This window comes from Sitodiplosis mosellana, unplaced genomic scaffold, assembly GCF_009176505.1.
Source record: "Sitodiplosis mosellana isolate CC-2019 unplaced genomic scaffold, AAFC_SMos_1.0 Smas_scaffold_2, whole genome shotgun sequence".
Taxonomy (NCBI): Eukaryota; Metazoa; Arthropoda; class Insecta; order Diptera; family Cecidomyiidae; genus Sitodiplosis; species Sitodiplosis mosellana.
The window spans coordinates 2933287-2959553 of NW_022595245.1; the positions used below are offsets into that span (position 1 = coordinate 2933287).

The following is a 26267-nucleotide window of genomic DNA, read 5'->3' on the forward strand; positions in this document are numbered from 1 at the left end:
TGTCACAGTCTTTCACCTCGAAAAAATTAATTGAAATTGCTAACACTTATTTCCCACGGAAATTTCAACAGAAAAAAAAACAACAGAGAAAGAACTCTATTAAAAACAAATGAATCCATTCAACACATGCATGCTTATCGTATCACTCAGATTTTTATATCGGCGTTTCTCTTTCTTTCTAATTGGGAAGCATTTGATCTAATTGAGAATCGTTTTTCGCAGTCGCATGCTCAATATCATTATTTGGTTCTTTGGTTAAACTGTCTGTTTTGCTGATATTTGGCATGCTGTTGCTCGTTTTAATTTCATTGACGCCGCCAGGCGGGACTTCGTTCAGCACCAAGACTGATTGTGATGGATTACGATGGTGATCATCGACGTTCGTTGGATTCAATCGACTCATGTCATTGCCGTTTGAACTGCAATTGTCCGATGCTGAACTGGTCAACTGGGTCTCTTCACACGACGCTTCTTCGATGGTTTTATTGGATAAGTGAATTTTATAGAAGTTACCGTTCATTGCCGCTGCTGCCGTAGGATCGAATACATTCTCTAGTGAGTAGTAAAAGTCGTTTCCACTTGTCGATCGCTTATATTTACTGCGTTTGGGTAATGTGTTGAGTCGAATGTATCCATGAGCTGAATTGATTGCCATATTCGGCTCGTCGCTATTTAACATTCGAGTCTTTTCGGTATTAATTGCAATGGTTTCATCCTCGTCATCATCGTCGTCATCGTCGATGCCAATGCGTCGACGACGACGATCAATCTCCTGTTCAAGATTCGCCTCCAGACGATACACATCAAAATCAAACTTACACATCGATTCTGATGGCTTCATACAATCGGAGAATGTGTTTAAATTCTCTCGAATGATATTGATGTGCATCGGTGAGAGTTGCAACTGAGGCTGTTCCACCGTATCATTTGGCGTGTAGTAGACTGATGCCTTACTTTCATTGGTTATGCTTCGTCGGTCGAACGGATGATAAATCGATTTCGCCAACTTTGATTTCATCTGCAAATTTCGTGCTAATCCATTTGGATCGCTACAGCAACTGGTACCTTCATCATTTGATATGTTATGCACTTCGACAATTTTCGTCTTTAAATACACTTCGAAATCTGAAAATTTATTGAAAAAAATAACGTTAGAAATCATCTTCATGAATATCAATTTGTTTTTTTAAACGCTCTTTAATTAAGGATTCTCTGGCTAAGGTTTTTCACAAGCAAACACTCCCGTTCTTCCAACGAAAACTTCATGCCACTCAAAATCCAATAGACCTAAGATTCTTAGGAATTTGTCACAATTATGTTTATAAACAATTTTTACCTCGCATTCTTTAATAAAAGGCCCTTACTCAAGTTTCTTAACATACAAAACATCAAAACAGAAGAGAAAAAGGAACACACACACGTTTTTCCTCACACGAAATGTGAATACCATACCTGTGTTCAAGTCGAACTTCCTCAGAATGTCTACTTAATTATAAGTTTTTGACATTGAAAGCAGTTTTTAATAAGAAAGAAAATAATGCAGACAAACATTAATACGTCAGTTTCAATAGAGAGAAAGATAAGGGAAATTTTATCATCCTATGATAAGGAAAGGTAAAATTGTATATAAAGGGTGTTTTTTTTAAATCCGTTTTTTTATATTGAAATAAAACACACAAAAATGCTTTGACCACAAATGCTGTTGGTTTGTTTTTGTAGCGTATGGTATGCCATTTGATGTCCGACATGCAGTTCAGGGATATGACCACCACCCCTCGGTGATATACCCACCTTTCTTGACAGACCATTTTTGAGCTATTTTTGGGGATTTTGAGGTCACACTCCCATAATTTTATGAATTTGGTTGAACTTTAAAGCGTAAATCGTTTCATTTTCATCTGAGTAAACAAAAGAATTCATGTATCCCCACGGGGGAGTAGCCCATAGCCGTAAAATAGGGTCATTTTGTTGGATGATGTACAGATTGCATATTCGAAATTTTGGGAAAAAAACTTACACGAGACAGTTTCTCCAGTAAATTGATTTTTTGCTCAAAATATGCTAAGTTATGGACATTTTATTAAATCCAGTGATCATCCAGACCAATTTTGGCAAAAACAGTGGAAAATTTGTTTTTGGGTATTGCCCAAATGGCTAAGAATAGAGGCTGCTCGATGAAACCAGATTACTGCCCAAAAACAGATTTTGTCACTCTGTACTAATGAGTTTTGGGCTAATTCGTATTTATTTTGTTATTTCATGGAAGTTTTGGCCAAAACCTGTCCATATTTTGAGCAAAAAACAACTTTTCTGGTCAATTATAAGCAGAAAAGAGAAAAAAAATAAGGTCGAAAAATTTTGTGTCGGGAAAGGAGGGGTGGTGGTCGTATCCCTGAACTGCATGTCGGACATTAAATGGCATACCATACGCTACAAAAACAAACCAACAGCATTTGTGGTCAAAGAATTTTTGTGTGTTTTATTTCAATATAAAAAAAACGGATTTAAAAAAAAACACCCCTTATAATATGAGATAAATAAATAGAGAGACAGAGACAAAATGATAAAATTTGTTGTAATGCATTTATGAATGTAATGAATGTCAAACTCATGTCGAAGAGTACATACTGTTCTACATGGGATTGACATGTAAACAACCTTTTTGTGCAACGAAATGGAAAATAAATTTTGTGGCAATCAAAATGATGTAAATTGGAAGAAAAGTCAAAAGTTAGAATATTACCTTCATCAATATTTTCATCGGTACGCCCGCGGCAATTTTCAAAATAGAAACTCGGTAGATTTTCCAGTACTTTGTTGAGCGTTTGCTGTTGGTATTTGTAACCTTCACGAATTCGTAGCACTTGATGTGCACTAAACTTTCGGATTTTATTGCGTTGAAACACGTAATTTTCACGCACCCAATTTAATTGACCGGTTGAATAATCGCGCACCCGACGCAACTGCAAGCACATCCAATTATTTTTTGGGTTAATTATTTTCAATGAACGAAATTGAACGAAGGGAAGAAGGAAAAAAATTTACCTGGTCGCAGTATTGGTCCTTCATGGCGGTGATGTGATGCGTACCAAGATCACGTAGATGTTTCGTTTGATTGGTATAGCTACCCTGTATCCATTCAACTTGTTGAGCACAATTCTCCTTGATGCGATGGACCTACAACGAAAAAGCAACAATGAATCTTTGTCTTGTTTGCATTTTCCCAATCGAGTGACAAAATATTTTGCACAATGGAGGGGAGAAATTGATTGGATTTTCTCGTACGTCACTCAAAAAATCAATAAACATGGAAAAAAACGCATTTCTCGGCGAGAAAAGCATGGGACAAACGAAAAAATGACGAGAAAAACACTTACTTGTTGTGCATAATTCTCGCGTAGGCGTTCCAATTGTTGACTTTTATAGTGTTCGATGCTGTCGAGCATCTGCAAAATATGCTTTTTGGGCTGTTTCTTGCGTAGGCAGCATATACAACAGTTCATGCATATTTTATTAGCGATATTGAATCTGAAAATCGGCAACAGAAACAGAATGAGAGAAGTAAAATTAGAGGAAAAATATCGAAATTGGCATAAATATGCATATCGCGTTGATTTGGTAGTGAACATTAGTTGTCTTCACTCTGTCTGTCGAATACAAATGCCGTGCTCACTCATTCTGATTCATAACGAAATGGCGTGTGTTATGGCGATGATTTATTGATACACTACAGTTTGCCGAATTGAATTATGTGTGTACTCACCTGACACAACATCGTCGAATGCCCTGCACAATCAATGTCAATAGCAAGAAAGATGTGGCACTCAGTAGACCGGTAACAATGCTGGCAATTTTCACTCGATAGAATACGATTGGATCGATAAAAAGTCTAGAACAGAAATGGAAGAAGCAAGAAAAATGAGGTATGAAATGACACACGGATAACTGTAGAAGGGCAACATGAGACTGGAACAATGGAGGTTAAATATAACAATCGACATTTCCATGGTTTAATGTCAGTTCAAAGGCAAATGCAAAATGCATAGACTTATACCTGATTTCAGCCGATTTGTAACCCATCACATTGTAGCCATAGCAAATGTATAAGCCGCTATCTTTGCGTGAAATATTGTGAACACGCAACGAACCATTTTCCAGTACCGTCACATCGTTGACTGATGGTGCTGTGAGCCGGTCAAAATCAAGCATTTGATGTTCCATTTTCTCACGATTTTTCGCTTGATGATCCAAATCGGCATTCACATCGAAATGGCTGCTGCTGCTGTTCATGGCGCTCTTGTTATGCGTCAATGCTAATGGTTTAATATCTGGATCGGCATAGTAACGTATAATTTTGTTCAATGGAGTCACCCAAATAATGTCTGGCATGGGATTTCCGCTGAACGCGCACTGGATCACCGCATCACTGCGTAGTAAATAGGTTTTACTCTCCGACACATGAACGGGCTCCGGTACAAAGCATTGCAACTGCTGAAGTACACGTAAAAAATCACCAGGATAGCCGTGTCGGCATTTCAATTGATGGAATTGATTGAATGGCGGTCGTTGTTCGATTAATGTGAAATTGATGGCACGTTTACGTGTCTCATTTATCCATGTTGTCAGCCACACCATGTTACAATCACATTCATAGCTATTGCCCAGCAAATTAATCGCTGTCAAATTCGTCAGTGTGTTCAATTGCTGTGGTATTGATATGAGATCATTTTTACTTATATCCAAATGCTTCAATTCAGTCATTTCACCGATTTCATGCGGTAAAATCACCAGACTATTGCCGGATAGATTCAAATACTCAACGGCTGACAAACTGCGCAACGTAATCGCATCAATTTCCCGTAAATTGTGATTTTTTCGCATTGAAATGCGACGCAAACATTTCAGCACGTCCTTGTTAACTTCGTTCGGTTTTCGTGAAATCCAATTGTTCAGTTTTTGCAGCGGCGTTTCATCGATAATCAAATGCTCCAAAGCAAATTGATTGGCAAACACTCCGTTTGGTAATACTTTGAATCGGTTTCGGCTTAAGTTTAAATACTTGAGCTGATGCAATTGCTGGAATAGAGTCGTTGGTAACATGGTTAAATTGTTGCGGCACAGATTCAAACGTTGTAACGCTGCCAAACTATCGAACGCATTCCGATCGATGGTAATGATGTGATTCTCTGACAAGTCTAATTCCTGCAGCTGATGTAAGCCTTGAAATGAATTTTTCAGCACTTTTTCCATCGTATTATTGTGTACGTTGAGCACACGAAGTGCTTTATTTGCAATGAAAAAATTATCTAGAAAAGTCATCAAGCGATTACTTGACAAATCCAGTTCTTGGAGCGCAAACAGCGATTGAAATATTTGAAATGGGATTATCGATAGATTATTGTGAGCTAGATTTAGTAAATGTAATTTTGGTAATCCATTCAAAGTGAATGAATTCCGTGGAAGATCGATAATTTGATTGTGGCTCAGAATCAGCTCACGCAATTCAGGCATATCACTGAATACGGCCGACGTTGCATACACAGATCCTCCCATCGACTGTTGCCGCTGGTCATTTGGATTGCTTGAATTGACATCATTCACATCATCTTCATTCGACGTCGGAGCCGATTCGTACAGTCTCTCATAAACAATTGACATAATTTTATTGTTGCCTAAATCTAGGTGTTGTAATTGTGTAAAGCGGTGGAATAACTGTTGATGAAAGCTGCCATTGCTGATGGCGTTTCGAGACAAATTCAACAAACGTACATTTGGTGCATGCATAAACATATCCCATCTTAAATTCGTTATATCATTATCGCTCAAATCTAAGTAGGTCAAATGGTCAAATGCCGGCCGATCGAAACGACGCATCCATGCACTTAACGAATCACTGCTCAAATGGCTTTGTGTCCATGACATATACTCCATTGTCTTGGTTAATTGGTTTCTAGGAAAATTTACATTTGTTGTACTTGCTTGTTGCCACCTAGCCATCAGATTGCTATTGATATTCGCATCATTCAACGGAACATTCAATAGAATTATCCCGCTAAGCATCTCATGATTGCTATTCGAATGGCTACGGTTCGGTTGTTCATTCGACAACACCATCGATTTATCGCCCATTGACTTTGTGATGAAGTCATCAATGCTTGTGTTATTGCAATACACTACATACTGTTGATGGAAACCATTCAATTCCGCTGCATTTGAGCTGATCGTTGCATCTATTTTTGTTAAGGCCGACAGCGATTGAATCCATGTGGCTGTCAAAAGTGATTCAAACAATATACGTATACAGGATGAACGAGGCTTTGATATCGCTTCGTCGAAACGATACCGATCCAAAACTACGGATAAATCAACGGATTTTGTACTGTTGCTACTGCTGCTGCTGCTGCCGCCGCCGCCTCCGCTGCTACTGCTACTGATTGTGCTTCCACCGCTCTTATCGTCATCTTCACAACATTTGATTTGACTGATATCCTCATTGTATTGTCCGGTTGCTAAAATACACCACGTACTAATTATGAGTATCAGGAACACATATTTATGTCCCAAGCGATACATTTGATCCATGATTTTGGTAATTGTTCAAATGCTAGACTTTTGGTCGTTGTGTTTACGTGTAAATTACTCATTGATGATAAATTATTTCTGAAGAGCCGCCAACACTTCGGCTACTTGGCTTTCACCCGCTTCGTGTGATCGCTTAACTGGTGACGGTGGTGGCGACGATTTGCACACTATCTGGAGAAGAGAAAAAATATTGAAGAAGAAAATATCTAGGTTACTTTTTATATTTAAAACACAAATTTTCTTTCCAAAAAACGGGTTTATGTCAAAGGGATTGTTCTAATGAATTCATTTCATGGAATTGCACCATTGCGGAAGTTTGCCGATTTGAGGAAACGAGCTAATTAGTACATATGTATCACGCTGATAACCGCTAGTTTATGCAATCTCGAACTACCGCTTTACTATCATAATGACTATAATAATTATTAAAACTTCCTTGATGCCACAACATTTTGTATGTTTCACTGTAACATTCCGGTGTTGCTTATATTTATGTGTTACAAACACTGGTTTCAATTGGAAATATGAGTTGTTTTTCAACGATAAATAATGATGTTAATGTTGTTAACTTTGTTCAGAACATTGTTCGTATTTTATTTCAGAAATGATGGCAGCGAATAAAAATGGCTCACACCAACTGACACATTTTGACTACGCAACAAAATTTCCGAATGCAAATACATCGGTAAAATGCTTTTCAAACATCTAAAATTGCTCTTTCGTTGACATTTGAAATAGAAAATAAATGAAGACAAAGAAAGCGAACGATATCATTATTTAAAGTGTCGTTGTGGGCCAATATCGATTGATTGTTCTAATTATACTAATTGTCGTTTGCTGTGACTGTTGTTGAAAACAGTGGCATCGATTCTGTGTGGATTTCCCATTAGAGAGATGGATTCATCAAGTCGCGCTGACAAGTGTCGTCCATACTGGACACAATTATTTCATTTTATGCCATACATTTAAATTAAAGCGACGTTCGCTATGACAATTTTCTCGTTCTCTCTCTCTCGCTCTCTCTCTGTCTCCAGAGAGAGATTTTGTGGGAAAATGCTTCGTTGACAACTGCTCTTTGTTTTGTAAACCAATTAAATGCATTGTTTAGTGACCGTCACATTAAGTTGTGAACCCATTGTATTGATGTGAAACAAATAACAAATCACAATGTATCAGCGTATCAGCATATCAGTAACACAACGGCACATTATTTGCACACATAATTCAATTTATATCGGAGAGTTAGTGGCGCGCGCGCAATGTTCGCCCACTCGTTCTCTTTCTCACTCGTTATGTACACGTCGTGTGAATATAGATCGGAAAAAGAGCGAAAATGATTATGCTATTGAAAAAAGCAACGGCATAATTTGCCGCTGTATTTTCCACGTGTGTGTGTGTGTAATAGAGAAGGAAAGGAGTGAGCATGGATAAAAAACGGGTATCGCCTAACGATGAAATATGCACGGCATTAATGGTTCGATTTGACTGTGCACTGCACTTGTTTCTATTTTTTGGCTCTGTTTTGCTCCTTTCGTTATCGTGATTACATTAGGATACTATCTAAATTAGGCGCAGCACAAAACTCTTTTTGTTTGTTCCACTTCAATATGCAAAGGAATGACACACACAAAGAAAATAAATGAACACAATTCGAGCAAGCGAGCGAGAAAGAGAAAAGCACCTGTGCTTTTTTTCTGTGTTGTCAACAATTTATTGATTTTGCGCGATTGCCTATCCAAGCCGTTCTAGCAATTGCCCACAAACAAGCGCTCGATAATGACGAACACAAACCACAAACAATGTGCTTATGTGCTTTGTCACACAATCATTTGTGCTCGTTTGTTTGTTTGTTCGAAGCCAATGAAATTTCAAATCGTTTGTCTTTTCTCGGGCTAAATTCATTTATATTCAGCACTTTTCCAGCTTAAAAACACTGTCTCAGTCACTGCTATGGCAAACGTTTCAACTGTGATGAATTGCAAAAAAAAAAACGTCTCAATATCATTCATGATAAATATGAAATAAAATCGATGGATGAATGCAAACCGTTTAATGTTTCTCTCACTGTGCAATGCTGTGGTTACAAAAATAAAACACAGACAAAGTGAAACGTGTGTCAGTGCGCGTTTACTCAAACTCCAACTCTTTCATCAATTTTCATTTGCTGTATTTCATCGGGGAAAAACACGTCAGAAGGATGCGATGCTTGTGACGTACCACCAAATTTGCCCACGCACATTTCTTTCGTCGCTTAGCAATCATTTCCAGTCAATTTCAGCGAATCTTTCTTATCTCGCTTCGTTTTCACGAATTGAAGTGCTTCATCAATAATAGCTAGTCAGTGGCGCTGAGACAATCACTCCATTATTCAAATTGAGTTCAATGTGTCAATCGCAAATGAATTGACGGATACAAAAATAATAACACTCCGAAGTTTTAATTACTTTTTGAACGCGATTGTGGCACGGGTTGAACGTATTATCTCACATTGAATCGCTTTGTTTTGTTATTTTTTTTTTTGTGGCGCATTACATACGCAACTCTTCTGTGCCGTGTGTGTGGAGGACACCTCAAATGTCGCACTGGGAATTCGTGTTTGCGCTATTTTCAACATGAAAGGCATATAGTCGCACGTGCAAACAACGTTTAACTGCTTGAAAATAGTTTGACATTACGTATGCTAATAGGTACACACGTTCCAGGACAATATCGTTCATTCATTTCTTTTTCGATTGTGTTAATTTCTGTTTTCTTCACGTTACATTGAAAAGGTATCAATTTGAGTGGCGGTGGTGGTATCTCAAGCGACTATGTTGTTTTCTTTTAGGGCGTGTGGCCAAGGTCAAGGCAAAAATAAATTTATTTTCTTGACATAATTACACCCCGACCATCAACATTTATCAATGTAAATGAGCTGAAATTATTCGATCTGCGTCCAACACCGTCTCACACTTTTCTTCTCGATTTTTTTTCTTCTTCTTTCTGTTGCTGACGAGCAATTGTGCAACTTTGAACTTCACTAATAGAGTTTCAACGATTTTTGCTGTATTGTTGTTGAACAAGTTTTTCGCCACAAGAAAACATTGAACAAGAGTTTCTCCATCTCGTTGAGAGCCGGAAAAAGCGCTGCGAGTTTAAGAGATAGTGACATAGAGAGATATAGAGATATAGAGACATTGAATGACAGCATTTCTGAGACTGGTATCCATTGGGATGACAGTAATTCTGCGATCAGCTCAACAGCAGCAGCTGTGCACAAACTGTCTTATATAATCAGAGAGGAAGAGAGAGACAACAATTTTAAATGCTACGGCGAATTTGTTATTTTTTATTCGTGTGTTCTACATTTGCATGTTTCGATTGAGAGTTTGTTTTTTTGTTGATGTCTATTAATAAAAATGATGAGCATTCGAAACTGACAATCGACCCGTTTATTTTACTGTATTTTTTTTTTGCCGCTGCTGCTATCTTTGTTCTCTATCGAACAGCTGTACATTTGTTCGTACTATCAAAACTACGAATTGAGAGGAACAAATAGCGGATTGGATGTGATATTCAGTCAAGTTGACTGAGTAAACCAAAATCGTGTAATTCATATGAATAGTATGCATACTGAATAACATTGAAAAATTAGCCTCACATTTTATGTGATAAATGGCAAAATGTCACACACGATAGCGAGCAACAATAGCAGTGAAAGGCACTAATGTCACAACGCGATATAAAAAAAAGTTGATTTTGTTTCTATGCGTAGAAACAAATTGAAAAAATATAGGTTCAAAATAGCAATGATTCCATTGGTACTGAATGTTCCATACATATTACACTACTTTCAATATAGTGAAATATGTCCACGACACTCTCATCTACGTTCAATATCTTCTGTAATTCTTTTCCAGACGAAATTAGTCGAAATGCGCCAAAATTAGCACACATATTCTCTGTTCCATTCCTTACCTTTTTATTCAAACAATTTGATTAGCACATTCGACACAATTCGCTGCCATTTTCATGCTTTCAATTTGGTATCTGCGACAAATTATTTCCACAACTCAAATGTTCACGAACGAAATTTTTTCCACAAAAACTTTTTTCTCCTTTCACTTTGTTTCGAGTGGAATAAACAGATTTTTCCACACAAATTCATTTATCCACGTCGTACACACTGAAATTCTGATTGCGAAACATCCAATTTCACCGTATATTATTCTGATGTGGAAATGTTCTTACATCAAAAAATTTTTTCTTTTAAACGACGACGACAACACGGAACATTGCTTTCGACTCAACATAAATGGCTCTTGTGAATGAAAAACTTAAATCGACATATCAAATATTGAACAAGACAAGTATAACACAAAGCAGATTCACATTGCATTGGTGGTGGTGTGTTGTTGTTTCATATTTGATACATGTTTCAAATCAGCTTGTTTCTTAATTACGCACACACTTATGGTCACTTGACAGTACATAAAAACGCACATGATGGCACACACACACACACGGATGAAGTTTCGGTTCGAGTGCGCCATACGTCAATGTCATAACACACAATTTATTCATTTTCGTCAGTTAAATTTATTTCATTTCAGACATTTTTTTGTTGCAATGATTTTACTGCGGAAATAAAACCCGGAAAAACTAAAATGAATTGCTTATTCAGTCAAACGGAAGAATTCTTTGTCATTTCTAGTGCATTCTGTAACATGCGCAATAAACATTGTTTGTTGCCTACGGATCGCAAGGTGCGGTTCATGAGTGGAGGTGCCTAGTCTTATTTGATTCATCGGTTTTCTTTTCGGTCGATCTGATTTCGAGTTGAATTTTTATCGCAAAAACTGTTTTTCTCCAGAAATAACAGTAGATTTGTACTAAAAGTGGCTAATTGGGTCTTTTTCTTTCATTCAATAGCGAAAATTTTAATTTAATCGATTAAATATTGAAATAAGTGCTCTGACCGGCATAAATTGTTGTAATAATCTGACAGATAGATGTCATCACTCGCTTGGTTCTATGAAAATACGTCGTATTAACAAAGAAATAGAGAAAAAGATTTCATGAATGCTTAAGAACTTCTACTATTGCATATTATTGAGAAGGATCGAAAAGCAACAACTCTTAGAAGATTTCAGAACTGAAATAATCATAGAAATTTCTTCGTTTGAGCTACTTCATTCTCTCTTTTGATAGTGGCTTTCGTACTGGCTTGCAAGAACATTTGTAATGACGTGTGTATCCACCAATATTTGATTCAAACATGTATAAAGTGCAAGTGATTGTAACACAATATGCAACCGACTTCCAAATCGACACAATAAAACTTGCAAATTTATGTGCTTGTTTTCACTTTGGCATACACTGTATGCCATACAGCAAATGGTCGATTCGTTGAAATCAATAGTAAGCAATCGAATTTGCAGCAATATCAGGCTCATGCTCAATGAATTGAATCGCATCCAAAAATCAAAGGGAGTTATAACGAAGAAGAAAGTTGCTTTAAAAAGCAATTTCTGCATTGGTTTCTACACACGCTGCCCATAAATCAAGATACTTAATGTGAAGCACAACCAGTTAATTGCTTTGTTTTAATGCATTTTGATTGAGCAAAATTGGTGGTAGTGATGGGAAATGTGGAGCTAAGCTAGTGAAACTGAGTTCTTATATGAAAGAAACATTTTCTTTGTGTTCTTTTTTTAACAATTCTACGAATATTTTTATGTGCATTTGACTTTTTCGGCCAAAAATATCGAAGCAATAATGTTTCAATTGATTATTGTTTTCTTTAAACTATTTTGAACATTCGACGGCGATATCCGAGCCCCTTCTATGCTATTCCTACAATCATATGTGGAATAATTTGGAAATGATATTATTGAATTCTTAGAAGAATGTCATGTAAATTTTTCAGATTTTTATATCATTTTCTCTCTCTCTGAACTGCACTTCGTTCAATGCAACTTGAGTCCGTGTCGTTTTACGTTCCGCAATCATTACTGATGTTCAACAAAACACTACTAACTTTCAAACAGGTGAAATGCACGTGAATTATGCCCCAAGTTCAGCGAAAATCTACGCATTAATTAAAATATGGGTGATGAATGTGAAATGGTCGATTAAATTACAGTAGCTATCAGTTTGCAAGGACGTGTCACGTTTGGAAAATATTCCAAATTCGAATCATCTCCTAGTGTCCATTACACCAGCCAATCATATTCCCGTGCTCCGGGTATGGCACGTGTCGAGTCAAATCGTTGCTCTTTTCGTTTATTTATGTATCGCGCCAATTTGTTCAGTGAATGTTTGCCAACGGCAATGCCCTAATATGGCTATTATTGTGTAATTAAACGTAATTTATCCATATTTTGGAAGGTTTTTTTCTCTACCATTCCAGCTAATTCCAGCTAATTAATTGAACACTAAAGTCGAACTGCAATTGGGTTTCGAATCGGCAAATAGTGGATTGATAGCAGGCAAAATGCGTTGTATCCATCCTGAACGTTTTTGCGTTGTTATCGTATCACATTTCAATATGAGCCGATTTTGGATCATCGAGAAATTCAATATTTTTCATGCCGTCTTTTTCAAAGAGAAATCGGATTATTTCGATCCTTGAGGCCATAACCAAAGCGCATGACTGATAAAGAATACTTTTTTGCGGACTATTTTTATCATTCAAAATACACTTGTTATTGTGGAAATACGCACACACACGAAAAAAGTAGTTTCTCTCAATCGCTGCAACAGTTAAGCGATTGAAGGCGTTGCTCAAAACATGAATGAAAACTCGAATCGGTTATTCGCTGAGCGTACGATCAAAAGCAGCAAAACCAGTTTTCATCGTATAAAATACGGTAGTAAATCAGTCATAATGTGTAATCGTATACAAAGTATATGTATTCAACATTTCAACGTATCGCATGCTATTCACTTATCTGTATACGCACCGTAGCTCCGCCCACTCTTTTCTCCAGTTTTTTTTTACGTTGTCTAGTGCATCGCTAGCAAGTGCACACATTTCAATGTATGGCTATGCCATTTTACTTGAAAGTAAATAGATGCTTTTTTGTTTCACGCAAATATATAAGCGAAATCATTGCCAGAGCTAACTGAGCCCGAAACAAAATCACTCGAATTTGTGCATGACAACTTGTTGATGAAATGTTGTACAAACAAATAATTTGCTTATAAATATGCGTCTTAAACACGCAGCCAAAAAATCGATTGACTCTATGCGAATAGGTTTGGAATTGAATGAAAATATTTTTCTTCGAGTTTTGCAAATATTTGCGATGATGAATCAGAAAATCGGTGAATTCTTGGAGAAACTCATGAAGTTCGGAAGAATGATTTTATTCGAGGTATTGGCTAGAGGTGAATGGAACTTGTTTTAAACAAATCTGATAAATCAGAAATCAGTTTCTGCCGTGCAGAACGATCATTAATTTGGGTTCAAATGAAGAAAAATGCCCTTCAAATGGAGTTTCAGACAAATTGGCGCTTCGAATGAATTTCATCATTTTAGTACGTTCATATTATCATATCGATACGTTCTTAAAACTTCATTCAATTCGATGTTTGTGGTTTTTTTTTCATTTATTTTAGTTTGTACTGTGTTCAGCCGTGTTTTGGCTGTGTTCTCCAAAACTCATCTTCGGTAATATTTCGATTGTCTTGTGAAATACACGAAACGATTGCTAATCATGACGACAAACGGTATCCAAATCATCTGGAATTCAACGTTTTCTCTTTTTTTTCCGCTTCAATCACCGTTTTCAAAGTCATTCCAACACTTTTTTGACAATTCGTAAACAAATCGAAGGATAACTGTCCGAGAAGAAGAAAAAAAACGTGTAAAAGACAGCAAAAATGTGTTTACACTTTGGTGTTGACCCTCATCTTGTGTTGTTTAAAAACAAAAGTTAGCTCTTCTACGCCCGAACAAAACAACAGCAACAAGAAAAAACAAACATCAACACACAGCACATGAGAGCGAGCGAAAAGTTGAAGTGACAAAAATCGCATCAGCATGACTTTACTAATGCACATTTTTGCCCAGAATAAAATGCAACGGCATTTTTTTTCTTTCGACTGAACTGCAATCGCATGCATTTTATTTTGTCGAGTGAATTGTTTTGCTTTGCGCATTCACTGTTGTTTTTTTCTGCTGTTTTTTTTTCTGCTGCTACTTGTTGTGTTCACGTTTTTGTTCAAAGTTGTTCGGGTAACAACAATAAAAGTAAAAGAGTGTCGTTGGTACTGTCCATAGACACAGTAAAATGCATGTAAAAGATGGCAATTATTAACGCTAAATAACCAAACATACACACACAGAACAGTAGCACAATGCTTTCGCACTGTTCGTTTATTTCATTTTTTTTTATGCCCGTTTCGGTTTTTTTTCTTCTCTGCTCCACAATGTGTTTGTGTGTGTGCGAGTGACCATGCGAATATGAAGTAATGGCAGCAAGAAAGGTGTCAAATTGCAAAATAAAAATGCACCCAATTTTGAGAAAAATTTATAACAAACCGAAACTGATTAGTTGAAATAAAAATCCATTCCGTATGACGTCAGAATCGTTGGTGCGCTAAAAATACTGCAATGCATTTCCAGCGATCGCACTTTAAATTGGGTTATAACACGTTGTGTCAGGCGAACAGTCCTCATTACATCCACTATTTGCCTCATTCGGGTTTTTTGTTGATTTTTTTTTGGTCAGCCGAATGGGATTTCGCCATAGCATATTCGATTTTCAATTTGGCGCATCATTCTCAATTTGAATTTGGGACGAAATGACGAAATATAAACATTTTTCGAATTCCAAAACTCACAGAAGTGTTTGTGTTCCAAGATTCAATCCGTTGTTTCATGAATCATTATAGGTCGAGATTTCGAGATAACCCGTGATTTTTCAATCGGTATGCCAATGTTTTCAATTGACGTTAATTTCGTTTTGACACGTTTTGGTTTTTTCCAATTGAAATTCAATTTAATTCGACTTTAAAAATTCTAATTCGATTTGTTAATCGTGAGTTTGCCTCTTGTTCAAAAGATGTGCCATTGTCGTGCGTTCCAATCGTATTTCAAAGAGGTCAATACACTGTGTTTGAAAGAGGTATCCTTGTCTACTTGGTCAAAAGAATACTTGATACGAAACTAAATACTCGAAGAAAGAGAGAAGGCACAAAACCACTTCGCCAAGAGAGCGAGAGCGAGACAGAACGCTTAGCGAGCGAGCAATGCCCTTTCCTTCATAAATTCTGCATGGTGTGCAATTTTTGTGTGTTGTTTCTATCTCACCGAACGGGCACGTCGAAGAGAAGTAAGGTGGTGCCGAAATGCTCAGGCGTGCTTGTTTCAATCGCTTCACAATCATATCTTGCTGTTTTGGTCGTTGTTTATTGTGCGTATATGCAAAGTAAAAACGGCATCACCATCACAGTCACAGTCACACACAGCGAAGAGGCAACCGAAAACACACAACCATAACGGTTTTCATGTTGTTGAATGAATATAAGCGCTGTGTACCAACTGTAAAAGCGGGTGTGATCGAGAGTCGGTTCGTGTATATTCCGCATTGCTTTGTGCACAGCCGAGTCACAACACACAGTCGTTGCCGATGTGTCTGAGTGTGTATGGACACGTAAACGCGCATCAAAACCGAGCCAACCGTACTGATCGTTCACAACAAGGAACAGCAACCGTGTCACATTTGAAATTTATCAACTTTGTGAGAAACAACAAACTGTTTAGTTACGGAGCGATTTTCAAACAATAAACATCTCGTTGCATTTGCTGTGAGCATCGACAGAGTGAGAGCAACAACCCAAAACAGTTCAGCGTTCATATTTTCGCAATTGGAAATGTTATTATTTTGAGAAACCAAATCTTCAACCCGTGTCGAATAAATCCGTTGAGTGAATAGAGACGCCGAAAATCAAAATCAAAATAACGACAAATAACAATAAAATTTCAAGTTAGTTGTGTGTATTTAGAGGCAAATTTTTTAATCGAATCGCTGTTTTTTCTCAACCGGAATTGACCGTGTTATTATTTGAGCGCGAGATTATCATCTCATTTGTAAACAAATTAACTTCGTACGCATAAAATATTTGTGTAAAAAAGAGCCTGGTTATCAATTGAATCGTTCGACAAAAAGGCGAATGAATTTCTAGTAAATAGTACGCAAGTTAGATTGAACGAACAGAAAATAGAGATAGTTCGTAGCATCGTAAGAGAGCGAGAGAGGAGTCACATAGCGTCGATAGAAGCGGGAAAAAAATCTCAAAGCGTTCAATACAAATCGTTTGAACAGAGAAAAAAAACAGCGAAAAAACGTATTTTGAATCCGTGTGTGAAAGAGCGAACAGGCATAGTCGAATAACGGCTCTTGTTGATTGAAACGAATAAATTTGTGACGACAGCACATAAGCGATGTGATCGGCCAGAATAAATATATTATCGCGTACACAATTTATTTTCGATTAATTTGCAAAGGACACGAATAGAAAAAGAGAAAAAAAACACTCACATATTGAGCAGAGATATAGCCAAAAATATATTTAAAAAAAAAACACACAGCTATCAGAGTGTCACACGTATAAAACGCTATCATCTTCGTTTGGGCAACGGAAAAAACAGCAAATCAAAAGTGGCATTCACAAATCACAAGCAGAGAGACATAATCAACACTTGAACCGCATCAATATATGTTTACACTATTTTAATCGAATATGCACGTTTTTTCCGCACTCTCAGCACAATAACTTAGTAAAAATACGCTCCAATCACTGAATCTCGTTCAAGACACACACAAAAACTTTATCATAAAGCAGCAACTCTTTACAAACAACCAAAACGAAATCGCGTCTCAATTCGTTGAAATACGAAAAAAAACGAAGAAATTTCGGTGACAGTGATTTGTGTTTGATGGTTATTAAAATTTTAGTCAAAAATTCGACTGAATTATTGAGTTGAGGTGAAACAAGTTACAGTCGCAGATAAACAGCAATTAATCAAGCGATTTCAGTGGAAAAAAAAGAAGAACAAAACGCGAGACATTATTATAACCACACGAAATAAAAACAAAAGTCGGTGTGATCGTGCTTTATCCTGTTAAGAACACACACATACGCAGAGGCAAACAATCATCATCACACCCATCTTGTGTGTCATCAAAGTGCGGTGTGCATTTGAGTCAATTAAGAAATTGACCACCATCTAATCCTACAAGAGTAGTGTTTGTAGCCGACAAATTCATGAAAAGTAAGTAAATTGAGTACTGATTTTGATTCGCCGACGGGAAATGCCCCACGAAGCTATAATTACATTTGCAATTTACAATGCACTGTACAAAATATATGAAACGAATGAATTTCAATTGACCTACCTTTTTGCTACTTTTCGTACGCACAGTGTTAACGAACTTGGAACTTGGCGATGGTTTGCAGCCAATCAGCATTTACGCCGATACAAAGCAATTGCACTCGGTAAGTTGACACTTTGTCTAAAAGTCATTTTGCTCATTTCTTTTTTGTCACGCTTCGATTTGTCATCGACTCAAAAATTGAAAAATATCAACCACTGTTTACTCGTCACATCATTTTTTCCCATAATTCTTTTCACTTCGTTTGTTTTTTGCCCGTCCTCATCTTCTATTCCGATCTAATTGGAATATGTCGAAAATGAGATAAAAAAATCTGGTGTGCAAGTGTCACGGCAACGATATCAGCGTTTTTCAACGTATATGTTTTTAATCTATTAAAATTCAATGTCTCAGACCAATAATTCATTTGGGAAAAAAACATAAATTTAAATGCCGCTAAGTAGCAAACGACGAAATAGCTAATAGACTAGCCGACTCTTTCGACGTGATTACATTGTTGTTGTTGTTGTTGCTGATGGTGTTGTTTGGTGTGTCTTCATAATATTGTATCAATTAGAAAAACATATAAATAAACTAGTTCAGTGGCCATAAATCAGCCGAAAATTACCATTGCCCTTACGGCAATGTGTGTTTGAAAATGAAATGAACGCCTTTTTTCTTTCTCTCTCTTTGTCGCTTTTTTTCTCTGAATTTTTGTTTACAAAAGAGTGTCGCATCAGTTCATCTAAATCCTAATAAAAGTCAGTGCATATGATGTTCGATTATATTCGCCATATTTTTATGATCAAAGTCGAGCCTGATCTCAAAAGAGAATTATGAATCATTTTCATCTAATTTCGAATAGAATTTCCCATCAAATTTCTTTATAAACTGGATGAGTTATTGACGAATGCGAACAGAAAGGTTTATGTGCAAAATTCAAGCAAGAATTTAAATTGGAATTTTTTTTGCCAAAAATTCGATCAAGTGCGAAAAATTCATATTTTTCAAGCAGAATTTTTGCTTCTCTCGAAAGGAGAGTTTTTCAAGAAGACGAATTTACCCAACCCAAAACTGACAGTCTCAATTTGCCATTAGGTAAATTTACCGAACAAAATATGTTTTTAACGAAAAGTCATCGATTCGTAGAAAGTCACGGCAATGGATGGTTTTTCGATTCTTTTTTCTTCGTTCGGTTCTTTTTTGTGCACGCAGACAATTTTCGTCATTCGGTTTCTGTATTACGTATTATAATAAATTGGTGTAAATTAATTCGATGGCAATGAGACGCATACAACGCACGTACACGTTCAACACAACTGTTGGGCTGATATGCACACCGAGCTGCGTGTGTAGGTGTAGGCCGGGGATTAAAAACCTTTTTTTCAATGAAATCGGTGCCATTTTTGACACAGCCAAAAAACCCGAACACACAAATCCCATTGTATAAATGTCGTGCTTGTGATTTTCAGCTCGTGAGTGCGGGAGTTTTTCCGAATTTTCGTCGATTTTTTTTTCGTTGCTGTTTGTTGCTTAAGTGTATGTGTATGTGTGTGTGCGCGCTGCGCACACCTAGTGACACTTTTGTCTGGTGTGTCATGATAATTTGTGCATCCAGCGATCAAGTGATATATTAAGAACAGCTGGCTGCGTTCACCGAAATTTCATTTCTTTTGCTCGATCGAAATGCGGTGTATTCTCTAAAGGCCGATTCTTTTTTTCGCTTTCTTCACATTTACAACCATTTCGTCTGATCGTTTTTCTTTCCAATTTCTTCTCTCTCTCTCTTTTTCTCTCTTTCTCTCGATCGTTTTTCTCTTGCTATCAGCATGTGTGAGTTTAAGCTCGGTGTGTATCTCGTTTAATCGAGAGAAACGCGGGCTTATCATTAGCACAGAAAAGAAGGCCAAATCTCAAATGATATTTTATTTTTGTTCATACACACACACACACACACACACACACACACATCAACAGTTCGGTTGATTTGAATGCGGCAGCGATTTTGAAATCGGTCGATTACGCGGCCAGCCATTTTCTTCCCATATGCATTGGCTGATTACGACGACGACGGCAACAGTTTGAAAAAAAGTACGACGATAGTCCTACGAATTTTCATCGAATAGAATAGTTAATCGTTGTCAACGACGAAGGCAGTGACGGCGCAAGCCGCGATTATGGGCAAAATCATGTGTGTTCCAAACGAGCGAAGCACTCTCTTTCTGGGGGTTCCATTTATGCAACACTTTTCGACCTTCTTATCGTATTTCAATTGAATACAATAGTGCCGCGTTTTTTTTCTACTGTTCCCCAGCGCATTGCCATTTATGACGCGCTTTTGACAGCGAAGAAAACAAAAAACCACTTATCAAGTGTCACATGAAATGAAGCGAGAAAAAAGAGCGAAACAATGAAATAATATAAATTCATCTGGTGGTCATTATATATTGTGCATATTGCAATCCATGTGATGGGCTGTGTGTCGCAGTCAAAACAGTGTAATTACATCGAGCATTTGCAGTGTGTACCATATAGTCATATCCACGACGCATAATCACACGTACAGCGAGATATAATACAAACAAATATAATCGAATGCGGTGCGGCGCAGAACGGCACAGGCCCTTCGACTGATATCGCTAAAACGAATAATGCACAAATTGCAAATTAATTTATAATAAACGTGCTATAGAGAGAGAATGCATGAATTTATGCACGTAATCAAACTCCACATCGAACGAATATGCATACCGATTTTAAAAGGTATTTTGCATCGTTTGGCAATTTTTTTTCCGCCTCTCGCTGCCACATTTTGCGTCCAATCGCATGGAATTGCATGTGCAATTTTGCAACCGGTCCGATTTTTTTTTTCCACCAGCAAATTTGTTCACAATTTGCAGTTTATTCAATCTGAATTCACTTCGACATTCAGTCAATTTTATTGATGATTTATTTTTGAACTAAGCAAAGCATCAGCAATTTTTCCATTCTAAGGCGAACACTTGCCACTTACATTTTCGACAGTTTGCAATTCAGTCAAGTGCAATACAGTCGCTGTGGTTTTCCTCTGCCGGAATTCTAGTCAATTTTTGTTTTCACTTAAAGAAATAATATTTTGATTTAAAACCAATTTTTCTCGCTTTTATTCATGATTCTGTTCGAACGTGCTTTTGTCAATGTAAACTACTTTGGGTTTGTTTGTATTATTATCACTCGCTACACACAAATCTGCTGATAATCTCGTTTTTTTGGCGTCTGTCATTTTTTCCGTGTGGTTTTTCTCTCTTTCTTGTTTTCTGTTAATTCGAGGATTTGACACACGGAATTTGCAATAATTTTCTTCAGTTTAAACAACATACAAACAACCATCCGTCTGCAGTGTGATTTAATTTGATTGACGATTTTTTTTTGCTCATTCATTCGTTCTCGTGATGTAAATAAAGCAATAAAACAGAAGGAAAAAAAGAAGAAAAGTATCAGATACGCAAGAACGAACGTGGCGATAGTTTAGACTTCAGGATTGTGTGTGTGTGTGTGCGTACGTTCGCATTTCCCGAATGTAATCAGAAGAAGCAAAAAAAGGAGAAATGTTCATCGGTTTTTAAATTTAGCATTTATTTTGGATACAACAAACAGTCACCGTCATTCATTCAAAACGTTTGTGTCGCGCGTACAATTCGATTTGCTCACCACCACAAACTGTGGCTTCATCAAACAAAACAAACAAAATTCAGTCTTTTTCGTGGTCAATAGAAATCTGTCGTTTTTCATTGTTGTTTGAAACAAAAAGGAGTGTGTGCGAGCGTGGACTTTCTTGTTGTTGTGACAAATTTTATGTTTTTCAAATTATTAATGAGTGTATTGACTTCATCGAATGGAACCATAGCGTTGAATTTCATAACAGTGCAAATCAATGGGCTTCTTATCGAAATTGATCGAATTGAGTGTGAGCATAAACAAAGCTGAGCAAAAGAACACCGGAGAAAATGCAATATTTTCCTTTTGCGAATTGATAAACAGCGTGTGTCTGTAAGTGTCGATGCATTCTTACGGTGACGTTGACTCCAAAATAAAACGCAGTGTCAGGGCACAACGCTCTTTGCCGTTTTATTGTTTAAACAAACCAAATACGATCTCTCATTTCAATTTGAATGCAACAAAATGATATCGTTTCACTTTTTTCTTATTATTGTTTTCACATCAGCACCGATTAGCCGACAAGATAATACACAGTAAATTGATCGTGCCTACGACTTATGGACGATATGAATTGCATAAAAAAACCGTTGATGAAATCATATCGCGCTAATGAACGGAGAATGAAAACGGTCGCTTGTTGAAAGTTTTGATTATTACTGTTATAATACGTTCGTTTATGCGTGTTTGTTCAGTTTACCGAATTGAGCCAATTGAAATTCGATAAACGGCTCAGGACGTAGACACCGCTTCACAGTAGTTGGAGTGTGCATTACAGTGTGCATTACAGTCAAAGATCAATTTCGCGATTTTACTCGAATTCAAAAGTAGGTCATATATATTTGAGACGGATCAAGAATCAGTGGTTGACAATTTTCGATTTATGTTTGTGTAAATTTATTGAATAATTCACCCCAACTTGGGATCCCCAAGAAAAATACTTTCATTGAAATTGACGATTTTTTAATTTTGTTTTGTTTTGTATTTTGCAGACCATGAGCCGATTCAAGCCAGAACCATATCTCGATCGTGGTAAGTACCTGTTTCTATATTCCGCAAATTGTTTGTATTCAGTGAGTCATATTTTGATTTTTGTTTCCTACAAAAAGTCGAAAACCTTCGTTTCTCCATATCCATATGTTTCGCAAAGTCAGCAAAACGTGAGCCCAAAAAAAAATCGTGTCAATTGCTTGAAACTAGGGCTTTTAAATTAGAACACTTTCCATATAAATGCATATTTTTTTAAACTGAAACAATGGCTCTAACTTTTTATTGGAAATTTTTATTTATTAATTTGTTGCAAATTTTTTCGATTTTTTCGATTTCTCATTTCAAAATAGCATGCGAAATTTTCAAGTCACCATATTCCGCGTACATGACCGAAAATCGGTACACAGATCTGAACATCACGGCCGTTTCCACATCGACGGCGCACATTGATTCATTGAATCTCATGCCAACCAGTGAAAATCACAGTTCGACACCTGCACATTGCCAGAGCAGCGCTGAAAATACAGGCCAACACAATAACAACAACAACAATCAGATGAATAACAATCATCTGAGTCATGGCATCAAAACAGAAAACCAATCGCCACCAAGCAGCAATTTGACGGTCGATGAACAGGACTCATCCAGGTAATTTTGAGTTTGAATTCAGATTTTTTTTTGATTAAAAATGATTTAATTCAAATTTTTTTGTTCATAAATTCTATTTTCATCTCGTTTTTTGTTCACTTTTGCGATTCATTCATTTTTATCATATATTTGAAAAAAATCGAAATAGCTCAGTTACACCTACAGTAAAGATTTGAACAAATTTGGTGTTTCTAAACGTAAATCATTTCATTTTCTCCTGCAGCTTGGTCAACTCATCAAAAAGAAGCAACACCAATGAAAAGCCACCATACAGCTACGTTGCGCTGATTGCAATGGCGATTGAGGTACTTTATTTCATTTGTTCGTTAGCGTTTTTTGCACGTTTTTTTTCTGTGTTTATTGTTTTTATTGCCAATTGGATTTGAATGCATGTACAAGTTGTATGGAACATACTCAATGGTTTCAAGATCGTGTAATCTGCTGACATGAAACTTTTGAGCACGTTTCATATCTCATTGTTGATCGTCTCAATATCGTTTGCGCTTCGTAGATTTTAGCCGGCTGTTTAAATGCTTTTTCTGTTGTCTTTGCCTCGGGTTCGACTCCGAATAGAAGATTTTAATTTAGTTTATCTTTAGGATTTTAATTAAGTCTCATCTATTGAAGCTTCTTAACATTCTCGATGAGAAAATTAATGCAATTTCATGTTCTCATTAACTGATTTTCATTATAAAATAACAACTTAAATAAATAAACCGATCGTTAATTTTTGCTCCGAACACAGAATTCACCACAGCGACGGGCTACATTGAGTGAGATCTACGCGTACATTACGACAAATTTCCCATATTTCGAGAAGAACAAAAAAGGTTGGCAAAATTCGATCCGTCACAATCTCAGCTTAAACGAATGCTTCATAAAAGTCGCTCGCGACGGTGGCGGTGAAAGAAAGGGCAATTATTGGACACTCAGCAGTCGTAAGTGTACAATTCACATGTTATTTAATGTGATCGTTATTAAATGTCCGTTTTTTTTCCTCTTTTTGTTGTGTTGCGGCTCTTTTTTCAAACAGACGCTCACTACGAGGAGATGTTCGAGAACGGTAACTTCCGTCGTCGTCGACGAATGAAACGCACGTACAATCGCACCTCAGCCGCTCATATTTCACGACTCTATGAATCACCGTACAATCCAAATTATTCAACGACCGCTCGCATGTACGCAAATCCATCGTATCGCTACAGCTATCCAGATCCAGCGTGAGTAATCTTTATTTTCTACAGTAATTTGAAACCAAAATAGAAAAAACATCCCAGCAAAAGCACTGTACTTCATTTCAACGTAAATCGTTTAATTTTAGCGCAAATTTTAATTGCAGTTTGACATCGCAATGGTTGAGTCCACAATCGATGAATGCTTACCAGTCATGCCCGTCGCGAAACAGCTTCGGTTATGGATCACAGATTCCATCAGCAGTGCAATCGATCAACAGTTTCCCATCACTGTCAAACAATATCGGTGAGTTTGAACTGGATTCGTTTTTTTATATCCATTTCAACCTTTTACAAAAAAAAAACAGAAATTCTGAATCAAATTCATTTGGTGTGATATTTCGAAAATTTCTACATGTTTTTTCTTCAATCAGTTTCAGGTAGCACATCACCGACAACGCGCCGTCTTGAATATCCATATTCATATGATTCAGCGAGTAAGTTGAACTATTTTCATTTATTTTGGTTTTGAAATGAGAAATAAAAAAAATAATGAATCAACTCTTGTTTGTCAAACTTGAATAATTTTTCGAAAAAATCTATTCATTCTCCTTCAAAATCCATTCATTCCCTTTTAAAAACCCATTAATTCGAACGAGATGTGACTTTAACAAAAAAATATCTTCATTTTTTCCCATTAAAGTTGGTCTCCCGATGGTGAAAGAAGAGCATGGTCAACTGAATGTTACGTCAACGCAGTCATCGGTGTCCAGCCCGTATTCGATTCAGCAGCGTTACATGTCACCAGTGCCGCATTCCTCTCAGCCATAGAGACCCTTCCGGCGCTTGCACCATTTCCGATATTCAGTTAAATGAACAATCTTTTGATATTTCTAATTCAAGCGAAAAAACAAACGGATCTCTCGCAAAAGCAAATGTGCAGGAGCATTTGAATTTTGGAGAAATAGCATTATATCACTTACAGCATAGTAGTATAAGGCAACACAGCACGAACAATTAACTTATCTGATCAATGAAGAAAACTAAGTTTAAGGCCAATTCTCGTGATTATTCAAATCCGACTCTCATTTTATTTATTTCTTTCTGTTCTTATTCTTTTTTGTTCTCTCTGTATCGTTTGTCATTTAACGGCGTATTTAATAGTGTTAAGCAAAGAAAAAAAACGTAAATTTAATTTACTGTTAAATTGAATCTTTTCATCGATTTTATAGAATTATGGAAGCCATTTAGTACTTTTGTCTCTACAAAAAAAGAATTTTGTCAAGAGTAGACTAATCACAAATCAAATTTGATGAGAAGAAAAACAATGCATATTAATTGAAACCAAAATGTTTTGGTGTTTAAGTATACAAGTTGATGAACTGCCGTCGGTATTCATCAAAGACGATATCGATAAATTAGACACTAGATTACTGCTAGCGAATTTTTTCCATTAGAAAAAAAAACAAACAAACGATCATATTTCAAACAAATAACCATGTATTAGGATAATTTTAAACTTTATTCGAACCTAAGAGGCATGTGCAAGGATTATACAAGAACTACTCTGATTACAAATCAAATGAAAAACCAAATAAATATGTTTAAATATCCACTTTGGTGTGAACCAAAGACGTAAATCATGACATTTTTTCTTTTGATTTCTTTTTGTTTCGACATTTTCTTTTACTCTCATTTCACACAGATTTTTACTCCTAAGATTTCATTTCTGCCTTCAAAGAACATTTTCCTTTTCAATTTCAGTTGCAAAAATTTTTCGTCATCAAAATGAATGAGTCTTTTTGTCATTCAAATA

At 36.6% G+C, this 26267-nt stretch overlaps 3 protein-coding genes across 11 annotated transcripts in view; 2 read left to right on the top strand and 1 right to left on the bottom strand.

Moving 5' to 3' along the window:
• The window catches only part of LOC129565273 (sister chromatid cohesion protein PDS5 homolog B-B), a 132788-nt gene that overhangs the window by 45443 nt on the left and 61078 nt on the right, over positions 1-26267 (top strand). The gene's annotated exons all lie outside the window — the stretch shown is intronic.
• Positions 172-11267, bottom strand: LOC129565272 (uncharacterized). Of its 4 annotated transcripts, none has more exons than XM_055439940.1 (8): positions 10540-11267; positions 4055-6753; positions 3764-3889; positions 3378-3528; positions 3046-3177; positions 2744-2963; positions 1453-1482; positions 172-1125 (listed from the first exon to the last, which is right to left on the bottom strand). In XM_055439940.1, the coding sequence occupies exons 2-8, from the start codon at positions 6580-6582 to the stop codon at positions 179-181; spliced, it is 4134 nt and encodes a 1377-aa protein (XP_055295915.1). In that variant the 5' UTR covers positions 6583-6753; positions 10540-11267; the 3' UTR covers positions 172-178. The 4 variants fall into 4 exon arrangements, with proteins under 4 accessions (XP_055295915.1, XP_055295914.1, XP_055295916.1 ...); XM_055439939.1 differs by having other exon boundaries at positions 4055-6749; positions 10540-10897; XM_055439941.1 differs by lacking the exon at positions 1453-1482.
• On the top strand, positions 16122-26091 carry LOC129565280 (forkhead box protein fkh-2-like). 6 transcript variants are annotated; one of them, XM_055439972.1, is made up of 10 exons: positions 16122-17845; positions 17996-18069; positions 22634-22673; positions 22982-23279; positions 23503-23584; positions 24025-24217; positions 24313-24499; positions 24619-24758; positions 24886-24948; positions 25155-26091. In XM_055439972.1, the coding sequence occupies exons 1-10, from the start codon at positions 17839-17841 to the stop codon at positions 25280-25282; spliced, it is 1212 nt and encodes a 403-aa protein (XP_055295947.1). In that variant the 5' UTR covers positions 16122-17838; the 3' UTR covers positions 25283-26091. The 6 variants fall into 6 exon arrangements, with proteins under 6 accessions (XP_055295947.1, XP_055295946.1, XP_055295950.1 ...); XM_055439971.1 differs by having other exon boundaries at positions 16157-17845; positions 24601-24758; XM_055439973.1 differs by lacking the exons at positions 16122-17845; positions 17996-18069 and adding exons at positions 21173-21974; positions 22150-22468 and having other exon boundaries at positions 24601-24758.

Bases quoted from the DNA above. Each gene is read 5' to 3' on its own strand.
- LOC129565272 (XM_055439940.1), bottom strand. From the start codon at position 6,582: ATGGATCAAATGTATCGCTTGGGACATAAATATGTGTTCCTGATACTC. The intron at 3,890-4,054 runs GTATAAGTCTAT...TTTCTGTTCTAG, and splicing joins TACAAATCGGCTGAAATCAG to ACTTTTTATCGATCCAATCG. The intron at 2,964-3,045 runs GTAAATTTTTTT...ATGTGCTTGCAG, and splicing joins AGGACCAATACTGCGACCAG to TTGCGTCGGGTGCGCGATTA.
- LOC129565280 (XM_055439971.1), top strand. The intron at 23,280-23,502 runs GTAATTTTGAGT...TTTCTCCTGCAG, and splicing joins GATGAACAGGACTCATCCAG to CTTGGTCAACTCATCAAAAA. The intron at 24,218-24,312 runs GTAAGTGTACAA...TTTTTCAAACAG, and splicing joins TTATTGGACACTCAGCAGTC to ACGCTCACTACGAGGAGATG.